This window comes from Helicoverpa armigera, chromosome 23 (assembly GCF_030705265.1).
Source record: "Helicoverpa armigera isolate CAAS_96S chromosome 23, ASM3070526v1, whole genome shotgun sequence".
In the NCBI taxonomy this organism is placed as follows: domain Eukaryota; kingdom Metazoa; phylum Arthropoda; class Insecta; order Lepidoptera; family Noctuidae; genus Helicoverpa; species Helicoverpa armigera.
The window spans coordinates 1,665,324-1,682,533 of record NC_087142.1 but is presented as its reverse complement, the minus strand read 5'-3'; the positions used below and the strand labels follow the sequence as shown (position 1 = coordinate 1,682,533).

The following is a 17,210-nucleotide window of genomic DNA, read 5'->3' as shown; positions in this document are numbered from 1 at the left end:
GTAGTTTTATTTAAATGCATAATAAACGCAATGATTATACTGTATTTTTGGTATTTTCCTTAGATACCCCATCATGCCCCCCCTTCCCCTAACTGGTATGAGATGTAACTCAAATAGAAAAAAGAAGAAACTATTGCCAGATGTTGTAAATCTTTTATGCGAAAGTGACATAACAAATATTAATATTGTTGACAACAGTAGTGATGACGAATAAATAGTTATATGTACATATATGCAAATAAATGGTTGTTTTATTTTGCTTTCATGTAAAACTAATTAAAAGAATATATAAGGTCCTAAAACCAAAAAAATATTTTAAGGCTAAATAACACACTGTGCGAAGATCGAGAGGTAGATCGAGAGAGATTCTCTGCGTAGTGCGCTAAAATGATGACGCCGAGTGGCTTGATTAAACCGATGTTGATCTTTAACAAAGCCCTGACCTGCCAACAACTGACATGCAAGATGCTTATCCAGTTATTGGTGTTGAAGAGTCTTGCTATTCCGTGGTCCGAAAATATTGTCAAAACTTTTTCGCATTCCTTTCATTATTTTTATGTCAGCCAAAAACAAACTAAGTCTTCAAACGAAAGTCTGCCTCCGAACGTTTATTATAGGTATAGTAAGTAGTCCATATTTTTTTTTATAATTAAAGAATAGATTTTTTGAAGGTACGAAAAAATACACGTGATATAGGGAGGAGGGGTAAACCTCACCACGTATCACCAAGGGGGAGAGGGTCAAAAATTGCCAAAAAAAAACATCCTGTGATTAATGGATGGAGCCTAACCCCTGCACTGAGTAAAGTTAAAAGCGTCGTCGATTTTTTTAAACGAACTTCCCAAGCAAACGAGAAGTTAGTAACAATGCAGAAAGACTCAGCCTGCCAACTTTAAAATTAAAACAAGATGTCGCCACCAGGTGGAATTCTAATTACGACATGCTGCATCGGTTTATCGAAAGCAAAGATGCTATAATATCAACTATAGCCCTCATCAGACCAGACCTCGCACTCTCTGATCATGACTAGATAGTCATACAATCTGTGCTCCCTATTTTGAAACTTTTTTATGACGTGACAGTTGAAGTCAGCGGCGAGAAAAATGTTACCTTCTCTAAGGCAATTCCGTTGTATAGAATAATGCTAAGTCACATTAAACTTAGGCTTCAAGAGCAAAGTATCATACCAGAAATTAAAATCATTGTTTTACATTTACATAAGGAACTAAACCAGAGATTCGGTTACATAGAATCCAATATATTAAACGCGGAATCCATAATTCTGGATCCACGTTTTAAAAACAAGGGATTTCAAGACCCCAAACTGTATGATCGGGCCTTCAAAGACCTCAAACTTAAAATTGGACGAAGCTCCTCCTCAAAGACTACTTACTACAACGCCAGCGGTAGACGCAGTGCAATCCCAACCTGGCCCTAGCAACTCGATTTGGTTTGAGTTTGACCAAGTAGTGGTTAGGCAAACACCTGACAACCCAACGGCAGCAGGAATAGTGGAGTTAGACAAATATCTACACGAGCCTCTTATAAATCGTACCGAAGACCCCTTAAAATGGTGGCACGCTCGAAAAAACATTTACCCTTTACTCTTCAATTACATCATGAAACGGCACAACCTTGTGGCAACCTCTGTCCCTTGTGAGAGGATATTTCCTAAAGCGGGATATACGCTCAACGAATGCAGAAGACGGTTGACAACAAAGAAAGTGTCACACAGCGGCGGCCCTAGCCATTGCGAGGCTACGTGCGGCAGGTCTATGCGAGGCCCTTTGTCCTACGTGAAAAGTCTGTTGTGAGCTAGGAGTTATTTTCTTGTTAAAAAAAGGACTTACAAGCGGCGCTACCTTCTAGGTTCGGCTAAAAAAGGATGAAAAAAAGAAAATGGGAAATAAAGCACCCGCGAGCGTAGCGAGCGCAAAAATTTTTGAGCTTTGGGTCACTAAAGCACCTAAACTTGTATATTAAAGAACGGTGCAAGGTGAAGTCGCGAGCGCAGCGAGCGCGAAAATGTGTAAGTTTTGGGACATAAAAGTACTCTAATCATGTTAGAATGAACGGTACTGACAAGCGAACAGCCGCGAGCGTAGCGAGCGCGAAAATTTTTGAGTTTTGGGACATAAAAGTACTCTAATCATGTTAGAATGATCGGTACTGACAAGCGAACAGCCGCGAGCGTAGCGAGCGCGAAAATTTTTGAGTTTTGGGACATAAAAGTACTCTAATCATGTTAGAATGAATGGTACTGACAAGCGAACAGCCGCGAGCGTAGCGAGCGCAAAAATTTTTGAGTTTTGCGACATAAAAGTACTCTAATCATGTTAGAAAAAACGGCACTGAGAAGCGAACAGCCGCGAGCGTAGCGAGCGCCAAAATTTTTGAGTTTTGGGACATAAAAGTACTCTAATCATGTTAGAACGAACGGCAGTGAGAAGCGAACAGCCGTGAGCGTAGCGAGCGCGAAAATTTTTGAGTTTTGGGACATAAAAGTACTCTAATCATGTTAGAACGAACGGCAGTGAGAAGCGAACAGCCGCGAGCGTAGCGAGCGCGAAAATTTTTGAGTTTTGGGACATAAAAGTACTCTAATCATGTTAGAATGAACGGTACTGAGAAGCGAACAGCCGCAAGCGTAGCGAGCGCGAATTTTTTTAAATTGTTTGTTTAAGGACTCTCAAATTAAACTCGGAATTAAGCACAAATAAAAAGAATCCGTGACTGGATCGAGAGCCAGTTGTTTTTGTTACGTTGGTGTTCCAATTTTTTTGTTAAATTGAGAACTCAAAAAGTAAACGCAGAATGAATAAGAAATAAATAAAGAAAAATACTTTTTTTTCTTGGACCAGATATATATGTATTTTTTAATTATATTTTTTTTATATTAGTGTGGGTTGTAGCGCGAGGCCCCCCCAAGCGCGAGGCCCTGTGCGAAGGCACAGTTCGCACACCCCTAGGGCCGCCACTGGTGTCACAACTTCTTTTCATGATGCAACTCTAATGAATAAGTACTTACAGATAGCGCGCGAGTTGAATGCAGTCGGGGTCTGAGGTAAAGAGCGGGAGCATCTCCCCCCGCCATCTTCACGCCCCACCTCACGCGCCTGCAGTGTAGTGCTGTGCCATCCTTGTCAACTATCGTACGTTTGTCGTGTTATTGTGTTAAAGATACCAAAGTACCTGCTTCTACTTTAGCAACAAACCAGTTATCTGAGAAAAGTGGTGCAAAAAAGCCTAAAGCAAGGCAATCTCTAAAAAACCCAGAATTGTACCAAAGATTAATTTTCTGAAATGTCATAAATGCTTTTCTTCTATGCTTACCCAAAAGGGAAAATGTATTTCTTGCAAAAACTGGTTTTGTTATGATTGCATGGCTGAACCTAACTGCCTTAATTACGTTTGCGAATCATGTTTGGAATCGGATGGTAATATTTTGTCTAATAGACCTCGATGAGATTTATTCATTCAAAGATTATTTAAAATAAATATTTTATTTTTGTTTCAGATTGATTGGCTGATGCAAAATATGGTGATTTTCCATGACGTGGACAAAGTACTCACAATGCATAATTTGGAGCAGTTTTATATTGATGACGCTAACTGGCCGTGGCCCATCACTCATTTTATATTAGTTGAAAAATGCTTTGGATGTCAACAGGAGATAAATTCCTCAAGACTACATCATTTTACTTTAAAAATGACTAAATTGGACATTTTCAATTTGTTGCAATGTTCATATTTCTGGTGTTGTAATTATTTTGTTTATGATCATTTCACTCCAGATGAATGTGACATATGCACTCTATATGGTTAATAGTTTGTAAGTTTTGAGAACATATATATTTTTGTTAAGTTTATATTTTATTGGATATATCAAAGTCATATGTTTGGATATATATCGTTGATCAATATAACATTCCTAGCTAAATTAATAATGAGCGAGACTTGTAATCCAGTAACTTCTACTGTGAGACTGATTAGGTTATTTAATAAAAGTACAAAGATTAGCTTTCTTAAAACGCACAACAGATAGTTAGGTTACTATTTAAATTATACTCTAGTGACATCAAAGACTATTAACTTGAGACTGATTTAATTCCTTTTATAGGTAATTTAAAGGCTGATTTGCAATTATATTTAATAATATATATTTACGGTGATTTTTCCTTTAGCATATTGATTATGGTCAAATTTGTTCCTAAGTTGTCTATAGATAACTTATTAGATAAATGTGGATCCACTGTGGTAGCCCGTAAAATTCAAGTTTTCTTGTCAAAGAATAAAGATTTTTAATTACCAACGCTATGTTTTATTTTGTATCATGTAATCTCAGCTTAAGATTTTTCAATGTGTCAGTTTGGTGACTGTCCCAAATTGTATACAAACAAGACATATATTTTTTAACTTTTGTTTCATTATGTAATTATATTTGTTTGAATATTATTTTAGCCTTTTGCAATATTGAACACTACAAAACACATTTATTTAAAAAACTAAGCCCTTTATCGAGGGAATTAATAAAAATCGATCTTCGTAGCGTCACTTGTCACAAAACAGAAGTTGAAACCTCATTTTAGAGAAATGAGATTTCAGTTTAAGGTTAGTATATATTTTTTTAGATGGTTTGTAATATTCAGTAGCAAAAGAAAAGAAAAATTGAGTCATATTAATTAAAATAATAAAACAGGATGTTTTTTATGTTGTCACCAAACTGACCACTTTTTCACCACAATGTCCATTTATTTTCCGTTTTTAATAAGGAAAACACTCAATTTATTAAAAATAAAAAACTGTATCCAGTCCTTTGGACTATGAAGTACAGGTTGAGATCTTTAAACATATTAAAAACACAGCTTTTAAAAAAATAACGTATTTTTAACAGGGTACACTTAAAAGTGAAAATGCCCAAATACATTATTTCCTAAGAAGAAATGTTGGCAACCCTAATTACGAAATAATCATGCATTGACCAAGTGCTTTTTTTTTGTCGCTTTTCAGAGTCATCAAGGTTTACTTTATTAAGTTTTTTCCCCTTTGTATCTGTTTTGAACGACATAATTTTGTGATATGTAAATGTATTTGATATAATATTATTAAATAAACATAGGTAAAAAGGGCATATACTATTCCAACCTCATTTGCAAAGAAACGACGTTTTTTTTCAGTAGGTAGATCCCGCTATTTTTATTTAGACAGCCGACTTATTTAAGGACTACCGACAAGACAAAACAGACAAAAATAGACACCAAGAAATCTCAAGGCAGTAGTTTCTTTGACCAATTTTTTTACGGGACTGAACTGAAACTGCCAATATTTTAAGATATTACTGGCGACAAACTAGACGATGTTCTGATTTCACACAAAAACCAGTCACACTACTCTATACTACCAACAGACATCAACAAACAATTTTTGACAACAAAAATACATATATACACTTTTTTATTGTAACTTTATCTAATCCAATCAATATTTGTATATATTTTCTTTTTCTAAACTTTTTAGCAACAAGATTATTTTTCGTGCAAGACTTAAAAGCACTCCTAACACAACGATATCTTTTTCTTTATTTCGCCAAACAAAATTTTCAGATAAGTACACAACATTTCAAAGACACAACAATCCCTTTTGAGCGACTCCAAACTATCATGAGAACCTCCTTTTTTGAAGTCGGTTAAAAGAAACAGAAAAGGACACCAAGAATAGTCAAGGCAGTAGTTTCTTTGAGAATTTTTTTTTCGGGACTGAACTGAAACTGCCAATATTTTAAGATATTACTGGCGACAAACTAGACGATTTTCTGATTTCACACAAAAACCAGTCGCACTACACTATAACTACCAACAGACATCAACAAACGATTTTTGACAACAAAAAATAAATATCCGACCTTATTTACACACTTTTTTATTTGTTACTTCATCTAATCCAATCAATATTTATATACTTTCTTTTTCTAAACTTTTTAGCCACAAGAGTATTTTTCGTGCAAGACTTAAATTAACTCCAACTTTTTAGCCTCAAGATAATTTTTCGTGCAAGACTTAAATTAACTACATTTACAAACACAACGATTTCTTTTTCTTTATTTCACCAAACAAAATTTTCAGATAAGTACACAACATTTCAAAGACACAACAATCCCTTTTGAGCTACTCCAAACTATCATGACAATCTCCTTTTTTTGAAGTCGGTTAAAAATTTGCGATCAACGAAATAATGAACCATGGAGGATTTCAATACAATAGATAGATAAGTAGATAGATAAATAAATAAAATATACATACATATAGACTTTAGCTATAGAAGTATGAATTGTCTGATAGAACGACGATTCACCAATATTAGCTTTAGCCCAACTATGCTTAGCTAAATTTTTTTTATCACTGAACACAATAAAACCGAGTGCCACTGTTTACATGGCCCATCTCCAAGCATTTTATATCATCATCATCATCATCATCATTTTATATCATCAAATGACATGGGTCCCGCAAAGGGTGCAGCGTGGTGGAGTGTCCATCTCTGACTGACCCACCTTGTTCCTTATTTCAGCCCTTAATGTACCAGGGCCGCGATAACTCTTTCGAACAATCCCATAGCACTTATAGCCCTTTTTTTTTCAGCTGAGGTAAATGCCTGACGCATACACACACCGCCCGAGGAGACGGTGAGGTTATGTAGGGCACCCAATAAAAACCTCAGCTTTTGTGCCGTCTTCTGCCTTTTAAAGAGGGGCCACGAGGACCAAAGACGACTTTCGTGACAGCACCTATCGCCCTGCCTGGCATTCAACTGTTTTGCCAAGTTATAGTATAACTTAACAAGAAAGATTGACTTTCCAGCCAAATAATATGATACCGGGATTAACCTGAAAACATAATTCTTAAAGGTTAGGATAAAATCAAATAAAAATAGAGAAAATTCAAAACTACAATTCATATTTGTATGATGTATGGCTCTGCCATTTATTTTTAATGCCATTTTGGCTATTTTGATTCATGTTACATTATTATTTATCAAAGACAAAGAATATAAATATCTAAGTTCTACTTAGTTCTACAATTATGACAAAATCTATCCATATAGTTTATTTTTCTTATCATATAATATAAAAGAGTAGAAATGGATATTTATCCATGTGCACGTTTACTATATTAGCATATTCAAAACAGTTCTTATAATAATGTAATGTTGTAAAAGAAAAAAGTCTATTTATTTTCATAAAATGTACTGTAAACTATTGAGGCCGCCTTTATTGCTCACGTAAGTAGCTAAATACCACATTAAACAATAAATTTACAAATTAAAACCCCTTCGTAAGTCGCTTCGTAAGTCGCTTCGTAAGTAACTTCTTACAACTTACAGAAGTTATTTAGGATTGACATTTTTAAGGAAGCAACTAACAAAAGTAGACGTAGTGTTCTTGTTCACATTTGAATATGCTAATATAATGTAGTGTCGAAGTAAAATTACTGATCAGTTTTCTTATTCGCACTCTCGTCAATCTTACCCTCGTCATTCAACTCTTCAATTTTATTTTCACCAGCTTTAACTTCCGCAGTATCGCAATCTTTGCTAACATTTTTATCATCATCACAATCATCATCAAGGTCTGCATCATCGTCATCATCACCTGCCAACTCTTTTTCATCACCTTTTTCCAGATTTTCTTCCGATGGCTCATATGAGTGTTTACTGAGTTTTTCAAGCCAAGTTGCCATAGACTGGCCTTCAACTTCGCCCTTAACTATCACGGGATATATGTGCTCATGTTTGAACTTGTGAATTTCTTCCTCTTCGGCTGACCAAGTCAAACTGTCATGGCTATCCTTGAATTTGGCGTCATATCTGTCATAGTGGACCTAAAATGTGCATAACATGTTTTATATATCTAATTTTTTTTATTAGTTGTATAGTGTAACGAAACAGTAATAGGGCCAGGACTAACTAGCTAGACCAGTCCTATAATAGTTCACAGCTGATTAATAACCAGTCAAGTAGATGTATAATAATGCCATATTTTGAGTAAAATTGTGAATAAACAGATCCAAAGGCATATCTAAAAATACATACTGTATCAAGTACAAGGCCCAATCCAGGCGCAGTGGGTATCATGACTTTGTCCTTGCCAAACACCTTCTCGAGTATGGAATGGTCAGTGTGACCACGCAGGACAGCTATCGCCAAGCCCACCATCTTGCGAATTTGATGAAGCATGAAACTTTGACCCTGGATAATAGAAATACACTATCTAAATATGAACTGCTTGAATGCCGCTAATTAGAGAACAATAGAAAATCAATTGTGTCTGCGTGGTACCGCGGGACTGACATACAAGGGTTTTACTCGCGTCCCAAGGAAACCACTTCCTTACTGGGATGTAGGTAAACAAATTGTATCAAATTTGTATTGCATGGGATTTTCAATACAATGCGTTTAGGTACTGCAGATTTCAATCACCTATGTATTCATAGATTTGCTTACTAGGGACAGGGATAGATATCTGACATTGCTGCTTTGTCAGCATTGTTAAATACCAATCTCTCTTAACTCCTATTCAGAATAACAATAGATATAAGAGATATAAGTTTCAACTTTAGCCCTATGAGACGTTTTTAAATAAAATGAGTCAAAAAAAATCACACATTGACATATAATATTATTAATCATTACTAATATTATGAATGCGAAAGTAACTCTGTCTGTCTGTCTGTTAGGCTTTCACGGCTAAACCACTGAACTAATTCTGATAAAATTTGGTACAGAGATAGAGTTGACCTTGAGAAACAACATAGGATAGTTTTTATCCCGGACTTTTGAAGAATTCTCTTGGACACGCGTTATAACCGAACTCTACGCGGGCGAAGCCACGGGCTAGAAGCTAGTTTGACTATACAAAACAGCCCTGCTATCAATTCTATACAAATAAATATGATAATTATTACAAACCTTGACTAGTAGTACAGCAAATTCCATGTCTGAATCAATGAATACTCTGTCTAATGTGAAGCCCATTATGAATCTTAATGCTGATGGATCCTGATAATGCCTGAAACAAACACTCTAGTTAAGTTCAAAATCATTATTAATCTGACAACCTTTTGACAAAGGTGGAAAAATTAATCAATTAGTGCAAACTGCATTAAGTTCCCTATGCTTGATAACATTATGTAGAAATAAACTCACTTCTTTTCCGTAAAGTTATGATAACTCTTTGTCCCTTTATAAACTTCTAGAATCTTCTTTACTTGCTCTTGTTTTTCTTCTGTGATTCTGTACTTCTTTCTCTCTTCCTCATTGACTAGACTAGGTTCCATCACATAAGTGGGAAGGGTATAGCTATATGTTCTAGCGTTGCATTTTGATTTTGAGTTGAACCTATTTGTTACTCTCTTTACACCAAACACTTTGATGCAGTCAGGCAGTCTTTTGTTTATTTCAGCAACATCCACTTCAAGAGCTGTAAGATATATTATATTTTGAATAAAGGTTGATCCGCAGGTAGGGTTAGAAAATAACATAGATCTATATATAAAGATATGCAGAATTAGGCAGGCCACGGCCTCCTTCTGTATTGAAAAAACAGCATTGAATTGATGAGAAAAAGAAAATTAAGGAAGAACTACAAATAGGTACAAATGTTTGGAAGTTACATTAAATAGAAAGTGTGAATGTTTCTACAGGATTTACCTAACTATCAATTTACCAAGACATGCAAAAACATAATAAGTACATGCAACAAAATGTAGTATAACTAAAATGTAATATTAAATGGAAATTCTTCCAATGAAATAAAATACTTAAATGAATTAAAAGCCTTTGACTTTATAATTCACAAGTGTTTTATGTTATGAAAAATATTATGTGCACAGGGTGGTTTTTTTTTTTCGCAAAAAAATCCAACTTTTTTCCAAAAAAACAAAATATGTTTTCGTATTTTTCTTGTATTTTGTGCTATTTTATATGAAAACAAAGAAAATTCTAAAATAATATAAATACTTTTTGTTTGACCTCTTAATTGGTTAAACTAACAGGTGCATGCGTTATAAGAAACACGATCGTGCAACATGTGTTATTAAAGAGAAGAATACTAACGCAGCTTAAGTGACACAACCTGTCTGGCAGCAGACACGCCCTTGTCCGTCCGAGAACTTCGTTGAAATTGAGCGTTCTGCTGGTTATTAAAGTCATCTTCCGTTATATACTTTGCCTCCATTAACGCTCTTAGTAAGTCCTCCTCAATGGTTCTCACTCCTGGGTTACTGAAACCAAAAAATATTATTGATACACATTTCTGCTAGTATCACTGACTTGACTGACTGTGTTTCGGATGGAACGTTAAACTGTAGGTCCGGCTGTCATTAAAGCCAGTACATCTACAGCCAGGTCTGACACCAGTCTAACCAAGGAGTATTGGGTTGCCCGGGTAACTGGGTTGAGGAGGTCAGATAGGCAATCGCTTCTTGTAAAGCACTGGTACTCAGCTGAATCCAGTTAGACTGGACGCCAACCCCAACATGGTTGGGAAAAAGACTCGGAGGATGATGATTTCCGCTAGTATCAATGTTTTGGGAAAATACTTTCTTCCTGTTCTTTTCAAATAACATTTGTTTCTCTGAAGTCAGTTATTTCATGCATTCTATTTGCACAGTAGAGATTTTTCATACATTTTAACAAGCAGCCAACTTCATAAACAGAGTGATTTGTTGAAGAGAGTAAAATTTTACCTAATTATAACATATTGTATGTTGGAGTGCAGATATAGATGAGCCACAATTGATTTCCTATTGTTTTTTAATACTTACAAGTAGTTAATTTGTTATAATCAAAACTCACCGTTGCATGCCATAATAATCAACACCGCAGTATCCTAAAAGCAGAGCCATTTTCTTCCTCTTAATTCTTTCCACAGGTTTGTCACAAAGCTTCCTTTGTTTTGATTCACCATTTTCATCAGTGGTTGTATCTGTTTGCCAGTGTCGCTTCATATAACGCTTTTTGAATCTAGTCATATTTTTATTCAGAACTATTTCTTGAGGTTCTTTAGGGCTTTCTTCTGGCTCCTTATTCTCTACGGCTGCCACGTCCATGGCTGATACTGACCGCACTTGAAATGCTATAAAAAAGCTTTGGTTATTAACATAAATAATATGGGTAGACATCTCATAATTTAAACTTGGTAAATAAAAAATACAGTTAACTCAAGAGATGGATTTATAATCATTTTATAATGAAGTGAGCTCACAGATACCTCAGAATCATGTAAATTAGGATTTTTGAGGTTAAGACAGTAAATACTTGTTATGAATTAAGTAGCGGTAAACGGTACCTAAATACTATCGTATTGTGTTAGAACGAGCAACAAATAATGATATATTTTAAATCACAACTTTGTTTCATACAAAATGGGTTAGTTACATTATGCCGGCGATCAATATTCTTTGTAGTGCGTACAAAACAAGCTTTCAATACACAGTACAACATTCACATAGCTGAATAACTAACATACAATGATGCAAAATCGAATTTCATGTCTTTATATGCAAGCTCATATGATTTGCGTTTACGAAATAATAAATAGAAATACCGCCATATCCCATGTGTGATTTTCTGTTACCTGATCTAATGGGATGTCTCGGCAAATTCTGTCTCAATGTATTTACAACAAATCTGAATAACGTGACGGACATACCTACAGATGAAACACTTAAACACAACCAAAACTTAGAAATATTTTAATATAATATTGACAACGTTTGATTCTTCAACAAGAAGCAAGTCAACAAGTCAAGTCATCCATCTTGGATTGATGATTTTTCCATAAAGCATAAACGAAACTCTATTGGGTGTTTGACTTTGACAGCCTTCGACGGGCCCACAACCATAGCCCACAATCCACAGATTACGAAGTGTAGCAAGAGCAAGCCAAGAGCAAGCTAGCTAGACTGCAATCGCATCATCGTGCATCATCGCCAGTTGCGTTGCAACGCAACTGGCCCAAAATGGCCGCTTATTATTAATTTTCGTGATGTTCGTACATACAATATACCTACTTCTTAATGGCTTATGTTTAACTGATCACCAGATATAGTAACAAACAGCAGACAAAAATAGTAAATGATCACCAAAATGAAACTCGCATTTTAATGTAAAACTATCACCAAAGTTTTAACACTTTGCTATCCTATTTAAGTGAAATTACTCCAAAATAAATCATGCGTAAGCCAAAAATAGTAAATGATCACCAAAATTAAACCACCATTTTAAAGTAAGATTATAACCAAAGTTTTTAAATTCTGCTATCCTATTTAAGCAAAATGAGTCCAAAAAAATCATTGTTATCCCAAAAGTAGTAAATGATCACCAAAAGTAGTAAATGATCATCAAAAAAGTTTTTACATCTTGCTATCCTGTTTAAGTAAACTGACTCCAAAAAAATAAGTTCGGCCTGATAAAATAAATGTAATAAAATTATGGGGACCCTTTTCCTGCACTAGCGTGGAAAATAGGGTAGTTTCCTAAAAAATAATAATTAGTCCGTCTTGTAGATTGTCCAAAATTAAGCGATACGTATTTTTTCTTTTTTAAATTGGATCAGAACTTGTTAAGATATAGCGTGTTAAAGTTGAGTGTGACGTCACAAGTTGCTACAATTTTCAGGAGACTGTGACGTAAAAGGCCCCCACTCCTAATTTTTGAAGCGTATTATCTTTGTCATTTTATGTTTAATTAAAAAAAGAAAAAATACGTATCCAATATTTTTTGATTATCTAAAAAGCGGACTAAATATTATTTCATTATTTCGACCCTGGGAACTACCCTATGCCTCTAAACAGTGCGATAAGAGTGTATTGAGAAACACATTCTTCTTCTTCTTTCTCCTGCCCTGTTAAATTCCCAATTTTACTTGGCGTCGGCGCAATATGTCATTTTCTTCCATTTTCCCCTGTCACTCGTCATACTGACACCCACGCATGCATTGCAAGCCGGACACATAACTTAATATGGCATCATAATACTTTATTTGGTAATAAGCCTACATTTTATGGCAATCACAGTGACTTATTTAGGCAAAAATAATACATTAATTTGGTCGTCAAGAGTTGGTGATCATTTACTAAATTTGGTGGTCGAATACAATTTAAAGTGAAGTCGTGACTAAAATAGCTGGTACTATTACATTTTTAGACTTTATTTTTCTGGTGTTCAGTAGATATTTCTGGTTGGAAAACTTAGGGTATCAAAGCATTTTATGGTGGTCATTATATTTGTTCCCCTTCTTAATAATCTTCTCTTCTTAATAATTCAATTTATTCTTATTCGGTCCTAAGCGGTCTGGTGGGCAAAGTATGGAGAAGACGAAACAAAAGCTTAGAAATAAAAATGAAAGCAGAATCAATTGCAGATTCTCCATCAGATTCTCCTAAGTTAATAATGTCAAAATTGAATAGAAATTGACTCGCAATAGCAGTTTTAATCATATCGTGCATTCTGCTACTAATATAAGACCAATCGTATTCCAACGGCATTCGATTGGTTTGCGATTGGTCCTGGGGCAAGATTCTCCTAATTTTACTTAAGCAACATACGATTCACGTTCGACTCGATTCGACTGAGATTCAATCCCGACACGATTACGATTGAAACGTATGTGGCATTCCGCTATTTTTTCTTTGAAATAAACGTTTTTATCCTTTTCTGTCATTCAATAATGAATCATTTTGTCTGCAAATGATTTACGATTGCAAATGTACAGCAAACTACCGTATGGACCAAAATCACCAAAATAGCAGACCAATCGTACACCAATCAAATGTCAATCGAATACGATTGGTCTTTTATTAGTAGCAGAATGCCCGATATGGTTAAAACTGCTATTGCGATCATATTGCGATTCGATTTTGACATTATTAACTTCGGAGAATCGGGCCCCTGTCTGTTGCCCCGTTTTCTTCTTCAAAAATACTTTAACAGTTTAACTTATTCATAACCGGTACCTAGGTATAACGCATAGGAGCTTGATTCTGCTAATTTAATAAGGTGTCAATTGGATAACAATTGAATCTCAATAGCAGTTTTAAGCTAAGCGGGCATTCTGCTACTAATATAAGACCAATCGTATTCCAATAACATTTCATTGCTTTGCCATTGGTCTGCCTGCCATTTGGTCGGAAGGGTAGTCTGCTATACAATCATATTGCAAAAGGAGAAACCGTTTATTTACAATAAAAACATGTGAAATGTCACATACGCTTCAATAGCCGCGTACCCACCTAGCGCACAGGCTCGCGCGGCAGCCTCGCGAGCCAAATGCCTCGGCTGGTGTGGACGTGCCTCGGCCTGCCTCGGGCGCGCGTTTGCTCGACCGAGCACGGCTCGGCCCCGAGCCATCTGTTGTCGGTAAACTTGACGAGCTCAAAGGTGCCTCAGTGAGCGCTGTGCGTTAGGTGGGGACGGATGTGTTTTGGCTCGCGCGCGAAGCTGCTTCAAGTTTTGTCTCTTGCCGTGTTTGTCTTCTGTTATTTTGATATCATGGGCAGTCAGGAGGAGTCCATTCGCTTAATACAACTGTACAGCACGTACAATGCGCTTTGGGACCCCAAAGATCCAAAATATATAAATATATAATAATAGCGTCACAAATTTCTGGAACTATTCTTGAGATACTCTGCTTCGATACTCGAAATAAATATTGCAAGCTGCTATAAGAATCTCCGGTTGCTAAAAATCTTAAAGTTATTAAAACTCATTCCTTCACAGTGATTGCTTCTCTGTATTTTGTATCGCACTTTTTGATTTTATCAGACAACAATGAGCAAAAATTTTCGAACTCTCGTACGGACATTCGTGTAAAATTATGTACAGTCTGATCATATACTAAATCTCCAAGTAATCTATTTCCATATTGGTGGCGACGCTCATAAATTTTTCTAATCCAGAAGCGTCTAGGTTTTTTCTTGATACGTGACTGTTTTCGTTTCTTTAAACAATAAGCAGCTAGGAAAATAGCTGCAGCTGAAAATACACGACTGTCCATTACGAATACTCTCGGACTTATGATGGCTCAGCCTGCCTCGCGAGGCGGCCTCGTGTAAATTGAACAAAACTACTGAGGCTGCCGAGGGAGCCATCGCTCGCGATCCGGACACCGAGGCTGCCGCGCGAGCCTGTGCGCTAGGTGGGTACGCGGCTAATAATAGACAGACAATTGAATTTGGGTATTGAATTGAGCTTAAGTAAAATTACTTAGCAGAATCATTTGAAATTTCAAGAACAAGGTTCTTAAACTTGTACATTCAAATATAATATGAACAATATAGGTATTGATATCGGTAGAATATAGTGGTTTGCCGCATCACAGACATACGTACACGAATAGCAACATATATGCAAATAAAATGTTGTAAAGAAAGAATCTTGAACAGCGAAACAGCGCATGTTTTGCTTTGGCGCATGCGTAGCTCGCTAATGTATATGGGGCAAGGTTTTCAATTCAGCATGGGTTGACGCAGTGCTCATAAAATGAGGGGTGGAAGTTCGGAACGTTTGGTCGTACGGCCCTCTCGCCGTAGAGGAGAAACGCGTGCTAAGCTTACGCGATATATCACCGTAATACTAGCCACTTTGTTAGGAGGTGGGGGCTCCGCGTTGCTGTTTCTCGTCCCGCTGTACGCTGATCCAGCGTTAAGTGCTCTAGCAGCTGATTTCGATCCAGTCCCAGCGGAGTGCGTCACTGAGAGGCGCGATGACAGGCTCGGCTTGGACAACTGTACTTGGGCATCGTGCAGAGAGGGGTGCACCAGCGACGCTTATAAGTGTACACAGCTACACGTCAAGTACAAAGCTCATGCAGAAGAATGGCGTCCGGCTGTGCTGTTTGTCAATATAAAGGGATGTGGTTATCCACCGGCAGTCGACTGTGAGAATTTCACGACAAGCTACGGGTATGTAGGTGCTCGATACCCCTGTTTCTGGTCGCGGGCCGATACGTCTGTGGTGGTGCCTCGTTGGTCGCGAGGAGAGCAAGTGGCGACGGTGACGAGGACCCTGGCGGTGCCGCTGTTCCTGTCGGGCTGCGCCGGGATAGGGCTGTGCGCGCTGCACTGCGAGTGCAAGCCGCGTCGCCGCCGACGCCCTCCACGCCGTCCCCCACGCTTGCCTACTCTATCCCCCGATGACACATCAGTCTACCGTTTAGCTTAGTCTTAAATTAAAACGAGCACAAAATTATATTTTCGATAGTGAGGATGTAAATAATATATTGTGTACATATGTATTTATATGAGCAGCTTTCTGCTGTCGAAATTTTATTTCATATTTATCAAAACCAGATATTGAAGGCGTAAATGATCGCTGACGAGTTACTGAAAATTAAAAATATTGAATATATTTATTGTAAAGATGCCAATAAAAAATTCTGAAACAAAAAATCGTTTTATTTTTGATGATGATACTAGCGACATCTATGTACTTTTAAATTTTTCCTGCTCTAAAGCTTGATCGGCCCTAAGACCTTAAATGAACTTTCACACTACCATACACACTACACTGTACTGAGTACTTTATGATTCCTTTAGAATATACTCAGCAAAATGTGAGTAATACTAGTGCCTGCATAAAGGTATGTTAAACGTTTGAAAAAGCAAACCAGTTCATAAAGAAGTAAAATATTTATTTCAAGGTTTATAATGTGTCTTTATCTTAAGTTTTCATAGGTACAAAATAATTTTCATTTTCTGTTCAGTCCAATGCCAATGTATACTACATATCCTTCAGTCTTCGTACAATCATTCACTTTTTACGTCATTAAACATGTACTTATTATATTTAAAATATTTCGAAGCTATTTATATACGATAGATAATTTCCATTGCATACATTACGAAAATTACACTGAAAGTTTTGTGGAAACCCTTTGAAATTGATTGATAAATTAATGTTGAACGCAATGAAAATTTTCTATTCTTACAAGCGGAATATATTTATTTTTTAATTGGGTTAATAACTTTATTTGTCGATAACATCATTGTATACTCTGAAGACTTCAATAACAGAATCGAAACTACGTATTACAAAATGGTACAAATAAAGTCGAAATTATTATGAAGGAAAGTAATTATAATTATCGACAAATAAGAATTATAAGGCAGAATGATTAAGGAAGCACAGTTTATTTATATCGACTATACCTTTAC

The 17,210-nt window shown here is 36.2% G+C and overlaps 2 protein-coding genes across 3 annotated transcripts; one reads left to right on the top strand and one right to left on the bottom strand.

Annotated features, from left to right (window-relative positions):
• Window positions 1–6,936: 6,936 nt before the first annotated feature.
• Window positions 6,937–11,886, bottom strand: LOC110382590 (pseudouridylate synthase 1 homolog). Of its 2 annotated transcripts, none has more exons than XM_021343230.3 (7): window positions 11,708–11,886; window positions 10,852–11,131; window positions 10,111–10,277; window positions 9,202–9,475; window positions 8,965–9,064; window positions 8,089–8,244; window positions 6,937–7,877 (listed from the first exon to the last, which is right to left on the bottom strand). In XM_021343230.3, the coding sequence occupies exons 2-7, from the start codon at window positions 11,103–11,105 to the stop codon at window positions 7,485–7,487; spliced, it is 1,344 nt and encodes a 447-aa protein (XP_021198905.3). In that variant the 5' UTR covers window positions 11,106–11,131; window positions 11,708–11,886; the 3' UTR covers window positions 6,937–7,484. The 2 variants fall into 2 exon arrangements, with proteins under 2 accessions (XP_021198905.3, XP_021198904.3); XM_021343229.3 differs by having other exon boundaries at window positions 11,633–11,847.
• Window positions 11,887–15,339: 3,453 nt separating this feature from the next.
• Window positions 15,340–16,445, top strand: LOC110382589 (protein tipE). Its single transcript, XM_021343228.3, has one exon. It carries the CDS (start codon window positions 15,538–15,540, stop codon window positions 16,216–16,218), a length of 681 nt encoding a protein of 226 aa, XP_021198903.1. The 5' UTR covers window positions 15,340–15,537; the 3' UTR covers window positions 16,219–16,445.
• Window positions 16,446–17,210: the final 765 nt, after the last annotated feature.

What these genes read in the sequence shown, in the direction of transcription:
- LOC110382590 (XM_021343229.3), bottom strand. Translation starts at nt 11,705, where the DNA reads ATGTCCGTCACGTTATTCAGATTTGTTGTAAATACATTGAGACAGAAT. An exon ending in GAGACATCCCATTAGATCAG is followed by an intron (nt 11,132 to 11,632) that starts GTAACAGAAAAT and finishes GCTTTTTTATAG; the next exon opens with CATTTCAAGTGCGGTCAGTA. An exon ending in CATAACTTTACGGAAAAGAA is followed by an intron (nt 9,065 to 9,201) that starts GTGAGTTTATTT and finishes TGTTTGTTTCAG; the next exon opens with GCATTATCAGGATCCATCAG.
- LOC110382589 (XM_021343228.3), top strand. Translation starts at nt 15,538, where the DNA reads ATGAGGGGTGGAAGTTCGGAACGTTTGGTCGTACGGCCCTCTCGCCGT.